General features: G+C 45.2%; 1 protein-coding gene across 1 annotated transcript in view; it reads right to left on the reverse strand.

The window, feature by feature from the left end:
- Positions 1-358: 358 nt before the first annotated feature.
- The window catches only part of LOC123729199 (dentin sialophosphoprotein-like), a 73591-nt gene continuing 51702 nt past the window's right edge, over positions 359-22247 (reverse strand). The window contains exon 3 of the mRNA XM_045703431.1: positions 359-2939. Coding sequence (XP_045559387.1) covers positions 359-2939 — 2581 coding nt within the window. The remainder of the gene's footprint in view (positions 2940-22247) is intronic.

Genomic DNA, 22247 nt, shown 5'->3' on the forward strand with positions numbered 1-22247 from the left:
TACATACGTGTAGCGGACGGTAGGTTCTGACTTTGACATCTATTACGGTTCTGGGATGACACTGGAATTATCCATCTCAATTCCACCTCTACCTTTCACACACACACACACACACACACACACACACACACACACACACACACACACACACACACACACACACACACACACACACACACACACACACACACACACACACACACACGGTCGGATTATTGTTTTTGCATTCCCACCGCTACCTGTCTGCATCTGGCCAACGCTTTGTTCCAGGAAACAGCTAGACCTTTCCCAGGGGGCTTTGCTGTGCTGCATACGACTGTCAGTAAATGTAGACATCCACACCATTATCACATACAGGTTAGCCGTAGGCCTTTAGCTTCTTACAGCCCCCACTATTGTCACTACTATCTCTATTATCACTACTATCGCTGTTATCACTACTATCTCTGTTATCACTATTATCACTGTTATCTCTACTATCTCTATTATCACTGTTATCTCTGTTATCGCTGTTATCACTGTTATCTCTGTTATCACTGTTATCTCTGTTATCACTGTTATCACTGTTATCTCTGTTATCACTGTTATCTCTGTTATCACTATTATCTCTGTTATCACTGTTATCTCTGTTATCACTGTTATCACTGTTATCTCTGTTATCACTGGTATAACTAGTATCACTATTATCTCTGTTATCACTATTATCTCTGCTATTATTATTATCACTGGTATCGCTATTATCTCTGCTATCACTATTATCTCTGTTATCACTATTATCTCTGTTATTACTATTATCACTGGTATAACTAGTATCACTATTATCTCTGTTATCACTATTATCTCTGCTATTACTATTATCACTGGTATAACTAGTATCACTATTATCTCTGTTATCACTATTATCTCTGTTATTACTATTATCACTGGTATAACTAGTATCACTATTATCTCTGCTATTACTATTATCACTGGTATCGCTATTATCTCTGGTATCACTATTATCTCTATTATCTCTGTTATCACTGTTATCTCTATTATCTCTGTTATCGCTGTTATCGCTGTTATCGCTGTTATCGCTGTTATCACTATTATCACTGTTATCACTGTTATCACCAATTATCACTTGTATCGCTGCTATCACTGCTATCACATCATTTACACTATCACTTTTATCACTTTTGTCACTATTCTTACTGTTATACATAGTTCCACTATTATCACTGTTATCACTATTATCTCTGCTATTACTATTATCACTGGTATCACTATTATCTCTGTTATTACTATTATCTCTGTTATCACTATTATCTCTATTATCTCTGTTATCGCTGTTATCGCTGTTATCACTGTTATCACTGTTATTACTATTATCACTATTATTACTGTTATCACCAATTATCACTTGTATCGCTGCTATCACTGCTATCACATCATTTACACTATCACTTTTATCACTTTTGTCACTATTCTTACTGTTATACATAGTTCCACTATTATCACTGTTATCACTATTATTACTGTTATCACTGTTATCACTATTATTACTGTTATCACTGTTATCACTATTATCACTGTTATCACTATTATTACTGTTATCACTGTTATTACTGTTATCACTATTATCACTGTTATCACTACTATTACTGTTATCACTGTTATCACTGTTATCACTGTTATCACTATTATTACTGTTATCACCAATTATCACTTGTATCGCTGCTATCACTGCTATCACATCATTTACACTATCACTTTTATCACTTTTGTCACTATTCTTACTGTTATACATAGTTCCACTATTATCACTGTTATCACTGTTATTACTGGTATCACTGTTATCACTGTTATCACTACTATTACTGTTATCACTGTTATTACTGTTATCACTGTTATTACTGGTATCACTGTTATTACTGTTATCACTGTTATCACTGTTATCACTATTATTACTGTTATCTCTGTTATCTCTGTTATTACTGTTATCTCTGTTATCACTATTATCACTATTATTACTGTTATCTCTGTTATCTCTGTTATTACTGTTATCGCTGTTATCACTGTTATTACTGTTATCGCTGTTATCACTGTTATCTCTGTTATCTCTATTATCACTATTAGCAATGGTATAACTAGTATCACTATTATCACTGTTATTACTATTATCACTATTATCACTGGTATCGCTATTATCTCTGCTATTATTATTAGCACTGGTATCGCTATTATCTCTGTTATCACTATTATCTCTGTTATCACTATTATCTCTGTTATTACTATTATCACTGGTATAACTAGTATCACTATTATCTCTGTTATCACTATTATCTCTGCTATTACTATTATCACTGGTATAACTAGTATCACTATTATCTCTGTTATTACTATTAGCACTGGTATCGCTATTATCTCTGGTATCACTATTATCTCTATTATCTCTGTTATCGCTGTTATCTCTGTTATCACTGTTATCACTATTATCACTATTATCTCTGGTATCACTGTTATCACTATTATCACTATTATCTCTGGTATCACTATTATCACTATTATCTCTGGTATCACTGTTATCACTATTATCACTATCTCTGGTATCACTGTTATCACTATTATCATTATTATCTCTGGTATCACTGTTATCACTATTATCACTATTATCTCTGGTATCACTGTTATCACTATCATCACTATCTCTGGTATCACTAGTATCACTGTTATCACTTTTGTCACTATTATCAGTATTATTTCGGTTATCACTGTTATCACTATGTTCAGTTTTATCACTATTTTCACTGTTTTCACTGTTATCAGTTGTGTCACCATTATCACTGTTATCTGTGATAATATCACTTTTATCGCCATTATCGCTATTATCACCATTATTACTGTTATCACTATTGTCATTATTATCACTGTTATCAATGTTATTAGTGATAATATCACTATTGTCACAGTTATCATGGTATCACAGTTATCACTAGCGTCAGTATTATCACCATTGTTACTGTTATCGCTTGGCTAAGCTCCAGACCCCTGATGGCTCATATCTGTGTGTCATCATCACACTGGAGGCGGCGTCTTCCGAGTGGCGCAGTGGTCTAAGGCACTGCATCTCAGTGCAAGAGGCGGCACTACAGTCCCTGGTTCAATTCCAGGCTGTATCACATCCGGCCGTGATTGGGGAGTCCCATAGGGCGGCGCGTAATTTGCCCAGCGTCATCCGGGTTTGGCTGGGGTAGACCGTCATTGTAAATAAGAATTTGTCCTTAACTGACTTGTCTAGTTAAATAAACTTTGTGACCACAGCTCATTACCTGACACCGGTACCTGACACCGTTACCTGACACCATTCCTCCAGAGGTGCTGATTAGAAATGATTGCCTGTTCCTCATCCTCGTTCCTGACGTCTCTCTCTCTCTCTCCGTCGCCAAGTCGAATACTCCCTCTCTCACATCCGTTTTACATTATCCCAGGCTCTGTCCAGACTGGCACCCTATTCCCTACATAGTGCACTACTTTTGACCAGTGCCCATAGGAAATAGGGTGCCATTTCAAACGCAGGACCCAGTGTTCCTCAGTGAGTGATGTCATCTGCATGGTGTAGGTGGGCAAAGTGACCCCGGCACAATGACTGGAAATTGTGCCTCAGCTGGGTGCTAAATGGGCCTTCAATCTCAACAATCCTTTTAATCTTTCATCAATCACGTGGGAGTAGCTAGAGCCAGGACCTGGCCTACATCCCAAATCGCATCCTATTCCCTATAATGGCATCCTATTCCCTATGGGTCCTGGTCAAAAGTAGTGCACTACATAGGGAATAAGAAGCCAATTGGTACGCAAAGCCCCGATCCTTTTACTGTATGAGGGGAAATGTTACAATTCTGTTAAATTGGCAAGAGCCGACTACAGCCAATCTGTGAATCCAGGGAAGGATCCAGGTGTCAGCGACAGAAGCAGTCGTTTAAGGGCCCCTTATCGCTAGATGGCCCCGAACTCAATCGGGGTCTCAACTTACCGTCGAGAGTTAGAATAGTAGAATACACAAGGTGACATTTTCAAAAATGTGTTTGTGCATCAGCAGTTTTTCTCTTATTATGTCAGTCACTGACAGTCACTCAATTAGCTGTGTCAGTTCACATTATTTAATTCGTATAAAGGGGACCAAGGAGCAGCGTGTAGAGCGCTCATATTTACTTTTAATGAATATACTTTTTTGACAAAATGACCGACAACAGTTCCGTCAGGTGACATACACTAAACAGAAAACAACTACCCACAAAAACCCAGGAAGAAAAAAAACCCTACTTAAATATGATCTCTAATCAGAGGCAACGAGGATCAGCTGCCTCCAATTAGAGATCAACCCCAAACAATCCCCAACATAGAAATAGAAAAACTAGAACTTAAACATAGAAATAGAAAATATAGAACAACCCAAAACACCCCCTGTCACGCCCTGCCCTACTCTACTATAGAAAATGACATCTTACTATGCTCAGGACGTGACAAGTTTAGCCAGCTATCTAAGCTTGTAGTAATCATGACTGAATACCGACCGGGCATGCAGGGCACGTGCCCAGGGGCCCTAAACTCCAGGGGGCCCCAATTCATTTTGTTAGTCATTCTCACTCAGATAATATTAACAGGGTATAAGTCATTACAAAATGTGTAGAATTGTAGGAAATTAGCTGTAAAACTGCAAAAACATTCTCTCTGTCCCATGGCGAAATTAGTACATTTTCATGAAATTTGTTTTAAAATTGCAATGTTTTCTCTCCGCCCCATGGAAAAATTTGCAAAATTGCAGAAAACTAGCTTTAAAACAGCAACATTTTCTCCAAGCCCCATGGCAAAATGTGCAGAATTGCAGAAAACTAGCTTTAAAACAGCAACATTTTCTCCAAGCCCCATGGGCAAAATGTGCAGAATTGCAGAAAACTAGCTTTAAAACAGCAACATTTTCTCCAAGCCCCATGGCAAAATGTGTAGAATTTCAGGAAATTAACATTGAAACTAACTGTCAAGAGGGGGGAGGGGCCACGAAAATGTCATGGCGACAAATAATGAAGTGCTCTACTTTTGACCAGAGCCCTGTGAACCCACTAGGTGAACAATTTGTTGATGTTCCCTTGAGCAAGGTACTTAAACCCTAATTGCTCCTGTATGTTGCTAAGAGTGTCTACTGCATATCAAATGTAGGTTGGGCCCCCCCCCAACCAAATCTGGCTTAGGGCTCCCAGAAGGCTAGCGCTGTCCCTGTGTGAATCCCTGAAAGTTGGCATCCAAGAAAAGTTATGATAATACAAGATAAGTTTTGACTCGGTATAATTGAAGGAGAAAATCACCGTTTTGCAAATAAACAAATCAAGGAGGAAAGTCCCCCGTCATGATAAGAGAAGGTTTGTGGATTACAATTCTGTTTTTGACAGACAGAGGGACAAATGAGGTTGGGGGATTTCTTAAAATATATATTTTTTTAAATTGTGAACTGAGTTGGAAGTTTTCTTTACATTTTAGGTATACTACTGTTTCAAATACTTCTCTGTTCAGTCGTAATGTCAACAATGATATTGCCAACATATAGAAACCGAGGATAACATCTATAATAATAATAATAATAATATCTATAAGTCTGTAGGTAATAGTGTCCTACTTTCTGTTATGGTATCATGGCAAGAACTGTGGAATGATCCTGAGCCATCCAGCAGTTTCTCTAAGTAAAGCCACATTGATAATATTAAGTTGTGGCTGAGACACAAGAGTCCCAGGCTGTGTCCCAAACGGCACCCTATTCCCTAATTATAGTGCACTACTTTTTAACGCAGGCCCAAGTCTCCTGATTACTCTGAAGAAGCAACAGTCTACTACTAGTCTAGTACCACTGTAATTGCCATCTCAGACAGATGTAGTGGAAACGTGGATGTGAGAGCATCTCAAGTAGATAATGATAAAAAAAATTAACAAAAACATTCATCTGCTCAAGATACCCATCCAATAAGAGCCAAACACACTGTCACAGGCAGCACTGTAATACATAGGGTTTTATATAGCTTCATATAGATTTATTTAGATTTATGTAGAGAGATGTATTTATCTAAAACCAAGAGACGGCATACAAAACATTAAAAATGTGAGAGAGAGAGAGAGAGAGAGAGAGAAACCGAAAGAGACCGAGAGAGAGAGAGAGAGAAATAGACTGAGAGAGAGACAGAGAGAGAAAAAGAGAGAGACCGAGAGAGAGAGAGACCGAGAGAGGAAGAGACGGAGAGACCGAGAGAGACCGAGAGAGAGACAGGGAGGGAGAGAGACAGGGAGAGAGCGCTACAGAGCTCAGCTAACATCCACATCTATCTCCTCCTTGTATTTTTGTTAATGGAGAGAGAGAAAGAGAGAGATGTAAACATGTTTCCCATGCGAATGAAGCCCATTGAATTGAATTGAGAGAGAGAGAGAGAGTCTGGCTAAGCGTAGTCTAATTAAGGGTTTTATGGGGCATATAATGTAAGTCAATTACAGCAATAACCTTAACTTAAAATCAAATACATTTTCCCCCTTGTTGTGAAGACATTGGATATTGAATTATAGATATACTCTGAGCTTAAACTCTCTCTCTCTCTCTCTCTCTCTCTCTCTCTCTCTCAATTCAATTACATTTGATTTTCCTGGCATGACGTAACAATCTACATAATGCCAAAGCTTACTTTGGAGATTTACAATATTAACATAATTAAAATAATGATCATCAATATTGTCAACGGAACAACATGAACAATGATAATCAAAGGTCAAAATAACCCTACATTCAACAATAACAATAATCATACAGTAGAGGACATGTGCAGGTTGATTGGTCTGTCAGACACTGTCCCTCGTCTTATAGCAGGCAGCAATGTAGTGCGCTGCCAACCCACAGCTCTCTGTGTCCTCCCCCAACAGGACGGGTAGCCTATCCTCATCAGAGAGGTCTTTGAAACCTTGGATAAGGGTTTACATTTGGGGAAATGACACTCTCTAATTGTTTAATATTTTTGACATTTTGTCAGGAAATGCAGCTCTGTCTCAGGTTCTGCAGTGGTTGCACAGCCTTTCCTCTACAGGGAGCCAGGTTTTCCTGTGTCTACCCTTCTCAAGGCTGTGTCACTGAGCCTGTACTTTGTCAGGGTTTTTCTAAGGTTTTGATCAGTGACCATGGTCAAATAGTTAGCCACGGTGTACTGCTGATTTAGGGCCAGATAGCACTGCATTTTGCTTTGTGCTTGTGTTTCCCAATAGGTAATGTAGTGTTGCTTTGTGCTTGTGTTTCCAATAGGTAATGTAGTGTTGCTTTGTGTTTCCCAATAGGTAATGTAGTGTTGCTTTGTGCTTGTGTTTCCCAATAGGTAATGTAGTTTTGTGTTTCCCAGTAGGTAATGTAGTGTTGCTTTGTGCTTGTGTTTCCCAGTAGGTAATGTAGTGTTGCTTTGTGCTTGTGTTTCCCAATAGGTAATGTAGTTTTGTGTTTCCCAATACGTAATGTAGTGTTGCTTTGTGCTTGTGTTTCCCAGTAGGTAATGTAGCGTTGCTTTGTGCTTGTGTTTCCCAATAGGTAATGTAGTGTTGCTTTGTGCTTGTGTTTCCCAGTAGGTAATGTAGTGTTGCTTTGTGCTTGTGTTTCCCAATAGGTAATGTAGTGTTGTTTTGTGCTTGTGTTTCCCAATAGGTAATGTAGCATTGCTTTGTGCTTGTGTTTCCCAATAGGTAATGTAGTGTTGCTTTGTGCTTGTGCTTCCCAATAGGTAATGTAGCGTTGCTTTGTGCTTGTGTTTCCCAATAAGTAATGTCGTTTTGTTTTGACTGTGTTGTAATTTGGTTTATTCTGATTGATTGGATGTTCTGGTCTTGAGGCTTCAGTGTGTTAGTAGAACAGGTTTGTGAACTCAGCCCCAGGACCAGCTGGATGAGGGTCCTGAGGCTTCAGTGTGTTAGTAGAACAGTTTGTGAACTCAGCCCCAGGACCAGCTGGATGAGGGTCCTGAGGCTTCAGTGTGTTAGTAGAACAGGTTAGTGAACTCAGCCCCAGGACCAGCTGGATGAGGGTCCTGAGGCTTCAGTGTGTTAGTAGAACAGGTTTGTGAACTCAGCCCCAGGACCAGCTGGATGAGGGTCCTGAGGCTTCAGTGTGTTAGTAGAACAGGTTTGTGAACTCAGCCCCAGGACCAGCTGGATGAGGGTCCTGAGGCTTCAGTGTGTTAGTAGAACAGGTTTGTGAACTCAGCCCCAGGACCAGCTGGATGAGGGTCCTGAGGCTTCAGTATGTTAGTAGAACAGGTTTGTGAACTCAGCCCCAGGACCAGCTGTATGAGGGTCCTGAGACTTCAGTGTGTTAGTAGAACAGGTTTGTGAACTCAGCCCCAGGACCAGCTGGATGAGGGTCCTGAGGCTTCAGTGTGTTAGTAGAACAGGTTAGTGAACTCAGTCCCAGGACCAGCTGGATGAGGGTCCTGAGGCTTCAGTGTGTTAGTAGAACAGGTTAGTGAACTCAGCCCCAGGACCAGCTGGATGAGGGTCCTGAGGCTTCAGTGTGTTAGTAGAACAGGTTTGTGAACTCAGCCCCAGGACCAGCTGGATGAGGGTCCTGAGGCTTCAGTGTGTTAGTAGAACAGGTTAGTGAACTCAGGACCAGCTGGATGAGGGTCCTGAGGCTTCAGTGTGTTAGTAGAACAGGTTTGTGAACTCAGCCCCAGGACCAGCTGGATGAGGGTCCTGAGGCTTCAGTATGTTAGTAGAACAGGTTTGTGAACTCAGCCCCAGGACCAGCTGTATGAGGGTCCTGAGGCTTCAGTGTGTTAGTAGAACAGGTTTGTGAACTCAGCCCCAGGACCAGCTGGATGAGGGTCCTGAGGCTTCAGTGTGTTAGTAGAACAGGTTAGTGAACTCAGTCCCAGGACCAGCTGGATGAGGGTCCTGAGGCTTCAGTGTGTTAGTAGAACAGGTTTGTGAACTCAGCCCCAGGACCAGCTGGATGAGGGTCCTGAGGCTTCAGTGTGTTAGTAGAACAGGTTTGTGAACTCAGCCCCAGGACCAGCTGGATGAGGGTCCTGAGGCTTCAGTGTGTTAGTAGAACAGGTTTGTGAACTCAGCCCCAGGACCAGCTGGATGAGGGTCCTGAGGCTTCAGTGTGTTAGTAGAACAGGTTTGTGAACTCAGCCCCAGGACCAGCTGGATGAGGGTCCTGAGGCTTCAGTGTGTTAGTAGAACAGGTTTGTGAACTCAGCCCCAGGACCAGCTGGATGAGGGTCCTGAGGCTTCAGTATGTTAGTAGAACAGGTTTGTGAACTCAGCCCCAGGACCAGCTGTATGAGGGTCCTGAGGCTTCAGTGTGTTAGTAGAACAGGTTTGTGAACTCAGCCCCAGGACCAGCTGGATGAGGGTCCTGAGGCTTCAGTGTGTTAGTAGAACAGGTTAGTGAACTCAGCCCCAGGACCAGCTGGATGAGGGTCCTGAGGCTTCAGTGTGTTAGTAGAACAGGTTTGTGAACTCAGCCCCAGGACCAGCTGGATGAGGGTCCTGAGGCTTCAGTGTGTTAGTAGAACAGGTTTGTGAACTCAGCCCCAGGACCAGCTGGATGAGGGTCCTGAGGCTTCAGTGTGTTAGTAGAACAGGTTAGTGAACTCAGGACCAGCTGGATGAGGGTCCTGAGGCTTCAGTGTGTTAGTAGAACAGGTTTGTGAACTCAGCCCCAGGACCCGCTGGATGAGGGGACTATTTTCTTTGCTCAGCTCTTGGCATTGCAGGGCTTGGTAATGATATGAGAGGGGGTCACTGTATTTTAGATGTTTCCTAAATTGAATTGCCCTTTTTTCGTTTTTATTATTAGTGGATATTGACCTAATTCTGCCCTCATGCATTGTTTGTTGATGTTTATCTGGACATGTATGTCACACCCTGGCCATAGAGAGGGTTTTATTCTCTAATTTGGTTAGGCCAGGGTGTGACTAGGGTGGGCATTCTATGTCCTTTTTTTCTATGTTTTGTATTTCTTTGTTTTGGCCTGGTACGGCTCTCAATCAGGGACAGCTGATCATCGTTGTCTCTGATTGGGAGCCATACTTAGGTAGCCTGTTTTCCTTTGGGTTTTGTGGGTAGTTAATTTCTGTTTAGTTCTAGTTATCCTGACAGAACTGTTGGCAGTCGTTGTGTTTATTTGTAAAGTGTTCGTTTTTCCATTAAATTACAAAGATGAATAAAATTCCACGCTGCACCTTGGTCTACTCCATTTGACAGCCGTTACAATGTAGGAGAAGCTTGCAGGGTTTCAATGGGGTGTTTGTCCCATTGGGTGAAATCTTGTTTTTCAAGATTTGGTCTAATTCCCTGAGATCTTGATCTTCTCTGGAAAATCATATTTGTTTTGTCTTTTCAGGGTTTACTGCCAGAGCCCAGGTCTGGCAGTATTGCTCTAGCAGTTCCAGGCTCTGCTGTAGGTCATGTGCTGTTCTTGACAGCATTTAACCTTTGAATTGTGGAGACTAACACCAGGGGCTGAGAATCTTTCTAAAATAGTGAACAATTAATTGATGTAAATATTGAAGAGTGCAGGGCTCAGATTGCAACCCTGACGAAGGCCCCGCCCCTGGTTAAAGAATTCTGTTCTTTTCTTACCAATTTTAATGCTGCATGTATTGCCAGTATACATTGATTTAATTATGTCATATGTTTTACCCCCTACACCACATTCAAATAACTTGGTAGAACAGTCCTGTACACCAAATAGAATCAAATGCTTTTTGGAAGTCGATAGAGCAAGCATATATTTTGGTATTATTTTAGTGGACATGTTTATCTATCAGGGTGTGTAGGGTGTAAATATGATCAGTTGTGAGATGTTTTGGTATAAATCCAATTTGGCTTTTACTCAAGACATTGTGCTTATTAAGGAAGTTTAGAAATCTTACATTTATAATACTACAAAAATCCTTCCCCAGGTTCAAATAAAATGTTATTGGTCACATACACGTGATTAGCAGATGTTATTGCAGGTGTAGCGAAATGCTTGTGTTTCTAGCTCTGACAGTGCAGTAATATCTAACAAATAATATCTAACAAATTACACAACATATATCCAATACACACAAATCTAAGTAGGAATGAATTAAGACTATATACATATGGACAAACGATGTCAGAGCGAAACGGACTAAGATACAGTAGAATAGTATAGAATACAGTGAGAGGAAAAAAGTATTTGATCCCGTGCTGATTTTGTACGTTTGCCCACTGACAAGGAAATGATCAGTCTATAATTTTAATGGTAGGTTTATTTGGACAGTGAGAGACAGAATAATAACAAAAAAATCCAGAAAAGCACATGTCAAAAAAATGTGAAATTGATTTGCATTTCAATGAGGGAAATAAGTATTTGACCCCTCTCAATCAGAAAGATTTCTGGCTCCCAGGTGTCTTTTATACAGGTAAGCAGCTGAGATTAGGAGCACACTCTTAAAGGGAGTGCTCCTAATCTCAGTTTGTTACCTGTATAAAAGACACCTGTCCACAGAAGCAATCAATCAGATTCCAAACTCTCCACCATGGCCAAGACCAAAGAGCTCTCCAAGGATGTCAGGGACAAGATTGTAGACCTACACAAGGCTGGAATGGGCTACAAGACCATCGCTAAGCAGCTTGGTGAGAAGGTGACAACAGTTGGTGTCATTATTCGCAAATGGAAGAAACACAAAATAACTGTCAATCTCCCTCGGCCTGGGGCTCCATGCAAGATCTCACATCGTGGAGTTGCAATGATCATGAGAACGGTGAGGAATCAGCCCAGAACTACACGGGAGGATCTTGTCAATGATCTCAAGGCAGCTGGGACCATAGTCACCAAGAAAACAATTGCTAACACACTACGCCGTGAAGGACTGAAATCCTGCAGCGCCCGCAAGGTCCCCCTGCTCAAGAAAGTACATATACATGCCAGTCTGAAGTTTGCCAATGAATCTGAATGATTCAGAGGACAACTGGGTGAAAGTGTTGTGGTCAGATGAGACAAAAATGGAGCTCTTTGGCATCAACTCAACTCGCCGTGTTTGGAGGAGGAGGAATGCTGCCTATGACCCCAAGAACACCCTCCCCATCGTCAAACATGGAGGTGGAAACATTATGCTTTGGGGATGTTTTTCTGCTAAGGGGACAGGACAACTTCACCGCATCTAAGGGACGATGGACGGGGCCATGTACCGTCAAATCTTGGGTGAGAACCTCCTTCCCTCAGTCCATTGAAAATGGGTCGTGGATGGGTATTCCAGCATGACAATGACCCAAACACACGGCCAAGGCAACAAAGGAGTGGCTCAAGAAGAAGCACATTAAGGTCCTGGAGTGGCCTAGCCAGTCTCCAGACCTTTATCCCATAGAAAATCTGTGGAGGGAGCTGAAGGTTCGAGTTGCCAAACGTCAGCCTCGAAACCTTAATGACTTGGAGAAGATCTGCAAAGAGCAGTGGGACAAAATCCCCCCTGAGATGTGTGCAAACCTGGTGGCCAACTACAAGAAACGTCTGACCTCTGTGATTGCCATCAAGGGTTTTGCCACCAAGTACTAAGTCATGTTTTGCAGAGGGGTCAAATACTTATTTCCCTCATTAAAATGCAAATCATTTTATAACATTTTTGACATGCGTATTTCTGGATTTTTGTTGTTGTTATTCTGTCTCTCTGTCACGGGTATGTAGGGCAGGAGGAAGGAGCAGAGTCAAATGCAGGATGTGATAATTCAGTAGGCCGAAGTTTAATGGCACTCAACACGCTAGGTGTATCAACAACACAGAGATCGCAGAAAACCCCAAAAGGGAAACAGGTAATCCAGATGAAGAGGCGAAAATACGCGCAGCCCGGCTTGAATCGATACGCCAAATAATAAAATGCTGGAGCAAAATACAAAGTTCAACCTGCCCGCTGACAATCAAAAATAATCCCGCACAACACACAACACCCACAGGAACAAACTAAATACCCCCCCCCCACTAATGACAGAAATGAAAACAGGTGCGGACTAGACAGACAAAACACAACGAACACAGAAACATAGATCGGTGGCAGCTAGTAGACCGGCGACGACGACCGCCGAGCGCCGCCCGGCCGAGGAGGGGCACCATTTTCTGTGGATACTGTGACACTCTCACTGTTCAAATAAACCTACCATTAAAATTATAGACTGATCATTTCTTTGTCAGTGGGCAAACGTACAAAATCAGCAGGGGATCAAATACTTTTTTCCCTCACTGTACATATGAGATGAGTAATGCAAGATACGTAAACTTTATTAAGTGAATGAGATACCGTAGAATAGTACAGAATACAGTATATACATTTACATTTACATTTAAGTCATTTAGCAGACGCTCTTATCCAGAGCGACTTACAAAATGGTGCATTCACCTTATGATATCCAGTGGAACAACCACTTTACAATAGTGCATCTAAATATTTTAAGGGGGGGGTTAGAAGGATTACTTTATCCTATCCTAGGTATTCCTTAAAGAGGTGGGGTTTCAGGTGTCTCCGGAAGGTGGTGATTGACTCCGCTGTCCTGGCGTCGTGAGGGAGCTTGTTCCACCATTGGGGTGCCAGAGCAGCGAACAGTTTTGACTGGGCTGAGCGGGAACTGTGCTTCCTCACAGGTAGGGGGGCCAGCAGGCCAGTGGTGGATGAACGCAGTGCCCTTGTTTGGGTGTAGGGCCTGATCAGAGCCTGAAGGTATGGAGGTGCCGTTCCCTTCACAGCTCCGTAGGCAATCACCATGGTCTTGTAGCGGATGCGAGCTTCAACTGGAAGCCAGTGGAGAGAGCGGAGGAGCGGGGTGACGTGAGAGAACTTGGGAAGGTTGAACACCAGACGGGCTGCGGCGTTCTGGATGAGTTGTAGGGGTTTAATGGCACAGGCAGGGAGCCCAGCCAACAGCGAGTTGCAGTAATCCAGACGGGAGATGACAAGTGCCTGGATTAGGACCTGCGCCGCTTCCTGTGTGAGGCAGGGTCGTACTCTGCGAATGTTGTAGAGCATGAACCTACAGGATCGGGTCACCGCCTTGATGTTAGTGGAGAACGACAGGGTGTTGTCCAGGATCACGCCAAGGTTCTTAGCACTCTGGGAGGAGGACACAAGGGAGTTGTCAACCGTGATGGCGAGATCATGGAACGGGCAGTCCTTCCCCAGGAGGAAGAGCAGCTCCGTCTTGCCGAGGTTCAGCTTGAGCTGGTGATCGGTCATCCACACTGATATGTCTGACAGACATGCAGAGATGCGATTCGCCGCCTGGTTATCAGAAGGGGGAAAGGAGAAGATTAATTGTGTGTCGTCTGCATAGCAATGATAGGAGAGACCATGTGAGGATATGACAGAGCCAAGTGACTTGGTGTATAGCGAGAATAGGAGAGGGCCTAGAACAGAGCCCTGGGGGACACCAGTGGTGAGAGCGCATGGTGCGGAGACAGATTCTCGCCACGCCACCTGGTAGGAGCGACCTGTCAGGTAGGACGCAATCCAAGCGTGGGCCGCGCCGGAGATGCCCAACTCGGAGAGGGTGGAGAGGAGGATCTGATGGTTCACAGTATCAAAGGCAGCAGATAGGTCTAGAAGGATGAGAGCAGAGGAGAGAGAGTTAGCTTTAGCAGTGCGGAGAGCCTCCGTGACACAGAGAAGAGCAGTCTCAGTTGAATGCCCAGTCTTGAAACCTGACTGATTAGGATCAAGAAGGTCATTCTGAGAGAGATAGCAGGAGAGCTGGCGAAGGACGGCACGTTCAAGAGTTTTGGAGAGAAAAGAAAGAAGGGATACTGGTCTGTAGTTGTTGACATCGGAGGGATCGAGTGTAGGTTTTTTCAGAAGGGGTGCAACTCTCGCTCTCTTGAAGACGGAAGGGACATATACATATGAGATGAGTAATGCCAGATATGTAAACATTATTAAAGTGACTAGTGTTCCATTACTTAAAGTGGCCAGTGATTTCTAGTCTATGTATATAGGGCAGCAGCCTCTAATGTGCTACTGATGTGTCACGATTCCTACCGACGATGGAGCCCCCTCCTGCTCGGGTGGCGCTCGGCGGTCGTCGTCACCGGCCTATTAGCTACCACCGATTCCCTTTTTGTTTTTCCCTTTTTTTATGTTGTCTCACCTGCCCTGAGTTAGTCAATTAAGAGGGCTATTTAGTTCAGCTGGCCCGCTCTCTATTGTGCGGGATTGTCCTTCTGTGTGTCGACTGAGGTTTGTTCGACTGTGCTTGTCGTTTGTGTTTTTCCCTGTTGTTGGGAAACCTTTTATTTTGTACATGTGGTTTATTAAAATTACCACACAGTGTTCGCTGCTTCCTGCGCTTCTTTCCTCCACACCACAGACAAGCCGTTACAGAATCCCGCACCACAAAGAGCATGGAATCAGCGGGAGCAGCGGGGACTCCACTACCTTCGATGGAGGAACATGTCCTGCAAAATACATCGGTCCTGCATCGCATCGGATCCGCCATGGACCAGATGATGGAGCGGATGGACCTATGGGAGAGGAGTGGTATCCTCTCTCCACCTACACCCCCCCCGATACAACCATCTCCTCCTCCTACGACGTCTGGCTCTGGCGCGCTTCGCCTGGCACTCCCGAGGGAGTACGATGGGACGGCGGCTGGGTGCAAGGGGTTTCTTCTCCAGTTAGAGTTGTACCTGGCCACTGTCAGACCTGCCCCTACAGGAGAGGAGAGCGTGAGTGCCCTCGTTTCCTGCCTGACGGGCCGAGCTCTGGAGTGGGCTAATGCGGTCTGGAACGCTCCAGACTCGGCGAGGGACCACTACCCAGAGTTCACCCGCCGCTTTCGGGCTGTTTTCGACCACCCCCCCGAAGGTAGAGCGGCGGGTGAACGGCTGTTCCACCTCAGGCAGGAGACGAGGAGCGCTCAAGACTTCGCGCTGGAGTTTAGGACCTTGGCTGCTGGAGCGGGGTGGAATGACAGGGCCCTCATAGACCACTACCGGTGTAGTCTCCGGGCGGACGTCCACAGGGAGCTGGCCTGTAGGGACACCAATCTATCCCTGGACGAACTCATTGATATGTCCATACGGTTGGACAATTTGCTGGCTGCTCACGGGCGTTCGGAGAGGGTCCTGCCCGTTCCACCCCCGCCCCTACCCCTATGGAGGTAGGGGGGGCCGTGCCAAGGGGCACCGGAGGAGGTGGCTCCTCCTGCACCAGCTGTGGTCGGAGAGGACACACGGCCGACCGGTGCTGGAGGAGCCAGTCTGGGAGTCGAGAAGGCAGGCAGAACACTTCTCGGTCACCTCAGGTGAGTCAGCACCAGATTCGCCCAGAACCCCCTGTTGGTATTTTTTTGCCTGTTTCATTTTCTACATTTTTCCCTCTTCCCAGCATAGGGCGCTAGTCGATTCAGGCGCAGCTGGGAACTTTATGGACCGTGGACTTGCCATTAAGCTGGGCATTCCACGGGTGCCGATAGATTCCCCCTTCCCCGTGCACTCCTTAGATAGCCGACCACTAGGGTCAGGGCTAGTCAGGGAGTCTACGGTGCCGCTGGACATGGTAACGCTGGGGAATCATAAGGAAAGCATTAACTTTTTTCTTATTGATTCACCTGCGTTTCCGGTGGTGCTGGGGGTCCCCTGGCTGGCTGGTCACAATCCCCTCATTTCATGGAAACAGGGGGTTCTCCAGGGGTGGTCGGAGGAGTGTTCAGGGAGGTGTCTAGGAGTTTCCATAGGTGCCACGTCGGTGGAGAGTCCAGACCAGGTGTCCACCGTGCGCATTCCCCCTGAATACGCCGATTTGCCGATCGCTTTTTGTAAAAAGAGAGCGACTAAATTACCACCTCATCGACAAGGGGATTGTGCGATAGATCTCCAGGTTAACGCTGCGCTTCCCAGGAGTCACGTGTACCCCTTGTCACAAGAGGAGACGGCGGCTATGGAGACATACGTCACGGAATCCTTGGGACAGGGGTACATTCGGCCCTCCATCTCACCCGCTTCCTCGAGTTTCTTTTTTGTGAAGAAAAAGGAGGGAGGTCTGCGTCCGTGCATTGATTATAGAGGTCTAAACGCTATCACGGTGGGGTTTAGTTACCCACTACCTCTCAACGCTACGGCGGTGGAATCATTTCACGGAGCAAAGTTCTTCACGAAACTGGATCTCAGGAGCGCGTATAACCTGGTGCGTATCAAGAAGGGAGATGAGTGGAAAACCGCCTTTAGTACCACATCAGGCCATTATGAGTACCTCGTCATGCCGTATGGGTTGAAAAATGCTCCAGCCGTCTTTCAATCCTTTGTTGACGAGATTCTCAGGGACCTGCACGGGCAGGGCGTGATTGTCTATATCGATGACATTCTGATATATTCCGCCACCCGCTCCGCGCATGTGTCCCTGGTGCGCAAGGTGCTTGGTAGACTGCTGGAGCAGACTGCGGAGGCCCTATTTACCCACGTCTTCCGGCACTACGGGGTGCCGGAGGATATTGTCTCTGATCGGGGTTCCCAGTTCACATCCAGGGTCTGGAAGGCGTTTATGGAGCGGTTGGGGGTCTCGGTCAGTTTAACCTCCGGTTATCACCCCGAGAGCAATGGGCAGGCGGAGAGGGTGAACCAGGAGGTGGGCAGGTTCCTGAGGTCGTATTGCCGGGACCGGCCAGGGGAGTGGGCGAGGTATATTCCCTGGGCAGAGTTATCCCAGAACTCACTTCGCCACTCCTCTACTAACATGTCACCCTTCCAGTGTGTGTTAGGGTACCAGCCAGTCCTGGCCCCATGGCACCAGAGCCAGACCGAGGCTCCTGCGGTGGAGGACTGGGTTCAGCACTCCAAGGAGACCTGGAAGGCAGTACAGGACTCACTGAAGGAGGCCAGTGCTAGGCAGAAAAGGAGTGCTGACCGCCACCGCAGTGAGGCGCCGGTGTTTGCACCGGGTGACAAGGTCTGGCTCTCGACCCGGAACCTGTCCCTCCGCGTGCCCTGCCGGAAGCTGGGACCGCAGTGTGTGGGGCCCTTCAAAGTCCTGAGGAGGATAAACGAGGTGTGTTATCGGTTGCAACTCCCTTCCTATTACCGTATTAACCCCTCGTTTCATGTGTCTCTCCTCAGGCCGGTGGTGGCTGGTCCCCTACAAGAAGATGAGGTGCTGGAGGTCCCTCCACCCCCCCCTGGACATCGGGGGGTGCCCGGCGTACAGCGTAAGGGCCATTCTGGACTCGAGACGCCGGGCGGGGGGCCTGCAGTACCTCGTGGACTGGGAGGGGTACGGTCCGGAGGAGAGGTGCTGGGTGCCGGCGGAGGACGTCTTGGACCCATCCATGTTGAAGGAGTTCCACCGCCTCCGTCCGGATCGCCCTGCGCCTCGTCCTCCGGGTCGGCCTCGAGGCCGGTGTCGGCGCGCTGCAGGAGCCGCGCGTCAGGAGGGGGGTACTGTCACGATTCGTACCGACGATGGCGCCCCCTCCTGCTCGGGTGGCGCTCGGCGGTCGTCGTCACCGGCCTATTAGCTACCACCGATTCCCTTTTTGTTTTTCCCTTTTTTTTATGTTGTCTCACCTGCCCTGAGTTAGTCAATTAAGAGGGCTATTTAGTTCAGCTGGCCCGCTCTCTATTGTGCGGGATTGTCCTTCTGTGTGTTGACTGAGGTTTGTTCGACTGTGCTTGTCGTTTGTGTTTTTCCCTGTTGTTGGGAAACCTTTTATTTTGTACATGTGGTTTATTAAAATTACCACACAGTGTTCGCTGCTTCCTGCGCTTCTTTCCTCCACACCACAGACAAGCCGTTACATGATGGCTGTTTAACAGTCTGATGGCCTTAAGATAGAAGCTGTTTTTCAGACTCTCGGTCCCAGCTTTGATGCACCTGTACTGACCTCGCCTTCTGGATGATAGCGGGGTGAACAGGCAGTGGCTCGGGTGGTTGATGTCCTTGATGATCTTTTTGGCCTTCCTGTGACATCGGGTGCTGTAGGTGTCCTGGAGGGCAGGTAGTTTGCCCCCGGTGATGCGTTGTGCAGACCTCACCACCCTCTGGAGAGTCTTGCGGTTGTGGGCGGAGCAGTTGCCGTACCAGGCGGTGATACAGCCCGACAGGATGCTTTCAATTGTGCATCTGTAAAAGTTTGTGAGGGTTTTAGGTGACAAGCCACATTTATTTAGCTTCCTGAGGTTGAAGAGGCTCTGTTGTGCCATTACTGTTCACACAAATTCCTCTGTAATTATTAGGGTCAAATTTGTCTACGTTCTTAAAGATGAGTCCTTGATTCCAGATGTCAGGGAAATAACCTACACTCAGAATCAAATTAGATTTAATATCCAATTTAAATGTTGCGCTAGTGAGTTTGAGCATCTCATTTAGGATGCCATCAGGTCCGCGTGCTTTTTTAAATTTGAGGGCCTGAAGTTTCTTATAGAGCTCCTGGTCAGTAACTGTGGATCCAATGGATTTTGATGGTCCTTTATAGCTTTTTCTAATCCATTGAACTTCTCATGAATTTGGTATTGTTCTGCGTTTGTGTCAATTTGAACGGTGTTGTAGAGCGTTTTAAAATGGGTTGTCCATATGTCACTTTGTCACCATTTTGTCACCAGAACCAATTCCTCTAGTTTCTATTTTTTTTTAAAGGTTTTTCCAATTTTGCAAGAAGTTGTTTGTGTTTATGGAGTTGTTTGTGTTTATGGACTCCTCAATTAGTGTCAGCCGCTTGCTGTTGTACTGTTCTTTTTTGGTTCTGCGTGTACGTTTATAGAGTTTTAAAGTCTCCCAGTAATTAAGGCGTAATTCATCATTATTATTTGGGTCTCTGTGCTTTAGGTTTGATAGTGTTGTACGTTTTTTTCCTTTTAATTTTACAATCTACATCAAACCAGTTGTCATCTGTGGTCTTTTTTGGGTTTATAAAAATAAATAAATAATTGAGTTGTGCTTCAGTTTTAAAGAATATATAGTTTATGTTTTTTACTGCTAGATTGATGCCGTCTTTACTATGAGTGGGTGTAGTATACAGAAAGGTACCTACGTTTTGGTTATTGGTTGCTTTCTGCTATTCTTCTGTGCTGTTTTGGGATCATCTGTATGAATTTCTGATGTTGTACAGCTTACTGGGCTGTGAATGTGTGGTTGTTTCCATGTCTGTTCATTTGAAGAACAACGTAATTTGGCTGTGATCAGACAGAGGTGTTAGTGGCTTGACGGTGAATGAGCTGAGAGAGAAAGGGTTCAGTGTCTGTAATTATATAGTCTACTGTACTGTGGCCAAGAGGTGAGCAGTAGGTGAATCTCCACAAAGAGTCCCCCCGTAACCTACCATTTGACAAAGTACAGACCCAGGCTTCTACAGAGCTGCAACAGATCCCTTCTGTTTTTGTTGCTGGTGCCGTCACTGTTGTTTCTATGGGGGAGATTAAGACAGTTAGAAACAGTATGGCCTGTAATAAAGCTGTCCCCTCGTGTGGTCAGTAGATCAGGTAGTGTTCCTGTGCATCTGTGTCCCCACAGATGAGCACATTTCCCTGGGCCTGGAAATGGCACGTTTCTTCCTCAAGGGTGGGGAAGATCTCCTCTGAGGAGTATGGGGATTCTGAGGTGGGATATATTGTATATTGCGAAAAGGAACACATCTTTTTCAGTTGTAACCAAATGTGATATTTACCAATTTTGAGGGGATCAATTCGATTTCGTAGTTCGGATTTGTACCCAGATGAATAATCCCCCCAGAATCTCTGCCTCTATTGACAGAGCTGTGTTTCTGTGACGGCACAATTATCCTCCCTGTAGCCTGCAGAATGATCAACATCTTTCAGATTGTTGTTGAACTCCAGTGTTAAACTCTTCAGTCTGATAGGTTGATGAGTTTAGGCCCTGAATGTTCCACATGCTAACTGATAGGTTGATGAGTTTAGGCCCTGAATGTTCCACATGCTAACTGATAGGTTGATGAGTTTAGACCCTGATAGGTTGATGAGTTTAGACCCTGAATGTTCCACATGCTAACTGATAGGTTGCTGAGTTTAGACCCTGATAGGTTGATGAGTTTAGACCCTGAATGTTCCACATGCTAACTGATAGTGATTTTTCATGTTGCAAAAAGAAAGAATAGCAGTCAGAAATACAGTAACTACTAACTACTGAGTTGTTCAGAGTGATAAACAGGGTAACAGAAATACAGTAACAACTGAGTTGTTCAGCGTGATAAACAGGATACAGTCAGAAATACAGTAACTACTAACTACTGAGCTGTTCAGAGTGATAAACAAGGAAACAGAAATACAGTAACTACTGAGTTGTTCAGCGGGATAAACAGGATAACAGAAATACAGTAACTACTAACTACTGAGCTGTTCAGAGTGATAAACAAGGAAACAGAAATACAGTAACACTACTGAGTTGTTCAGCGTGATAAACAGGATAACAGAAATACAGTAACTACTAACTACTGAGTTGTTCAGAGTGATAAACAGGGTAACAGAAATACAGTAACTACTGAGTTGTTCAAAGTGATAAACAGGGTAACAGAAATACAGTAACTACTAACTACTGAGCTGTTCAGAGGTATGTCAGCGTTGACTTTCTGAATGGTACGGGGATGAAAGTCTTTGCAGGGCAGCAGAGTGGAGATGGTGATGTGGGAGTTAGGGAATCACTCAGAGGCCCTCTCTGCTACTCTGTTGACCAGGCTGCCTACTCTCTCCTGCTCCTCTCGCAGGTTGTTCGTGCCGGTGTGAATAATAACGTGGCCTGGTGTGCCAAAGTCAGGCTGGGACAGGATGTGGAGCACATCCTGTGTTTTTGGGCACCATATTTTGGACACCTTGTGGTGGGGGATGAGTTTATCCTCTTGGATGAATTTCCCATTCGAGTCAATGAGGATGGCCACCTCAGTGGGTTTTACCAGAGTAGTGGGTTTACAGTCTGGGGCTGGGTCATTTGAGGGTTGGTGGGGGGGGCTGAAGCTTCTCTCTGGGAGTCTCTACAGTCTGTTCTCTGTGCTGCAGCAACGCTCTTGATGACAGACAACTCCTTTACCATCTCCTCCTTTACCTGCACCAGCTCTCTCCTCATGGTGGCCTTTACCTCCTCCAGAGCTGTGGTAAGGCTCTCTCCTCATGGTGACCTTTACCTCCTCCAGAGCTGTGGTAAGGCTCTCTCCTCATGGTGACCTTTACCTCCTCCAGAGCTGTGGTAAGGCTCTCTCCTCATGGTGGCCTTTACCTCCTCCAGAGCTGTGGTAAGGCTCTCTCC

This window comes from Salmo salar, chromosome ssa20 (genome assembly GCF_905237065.1).
Source record: "Salmo salar chromosome ssa20, Ssal_v3.1, whole genome shotgun sequence".
Lineage (NCBI taxonomy): Eukaryota > Metazoa > Chordata > Actinopteri > Salmoniformes > Salmonidae > Salmo > Salmo salar.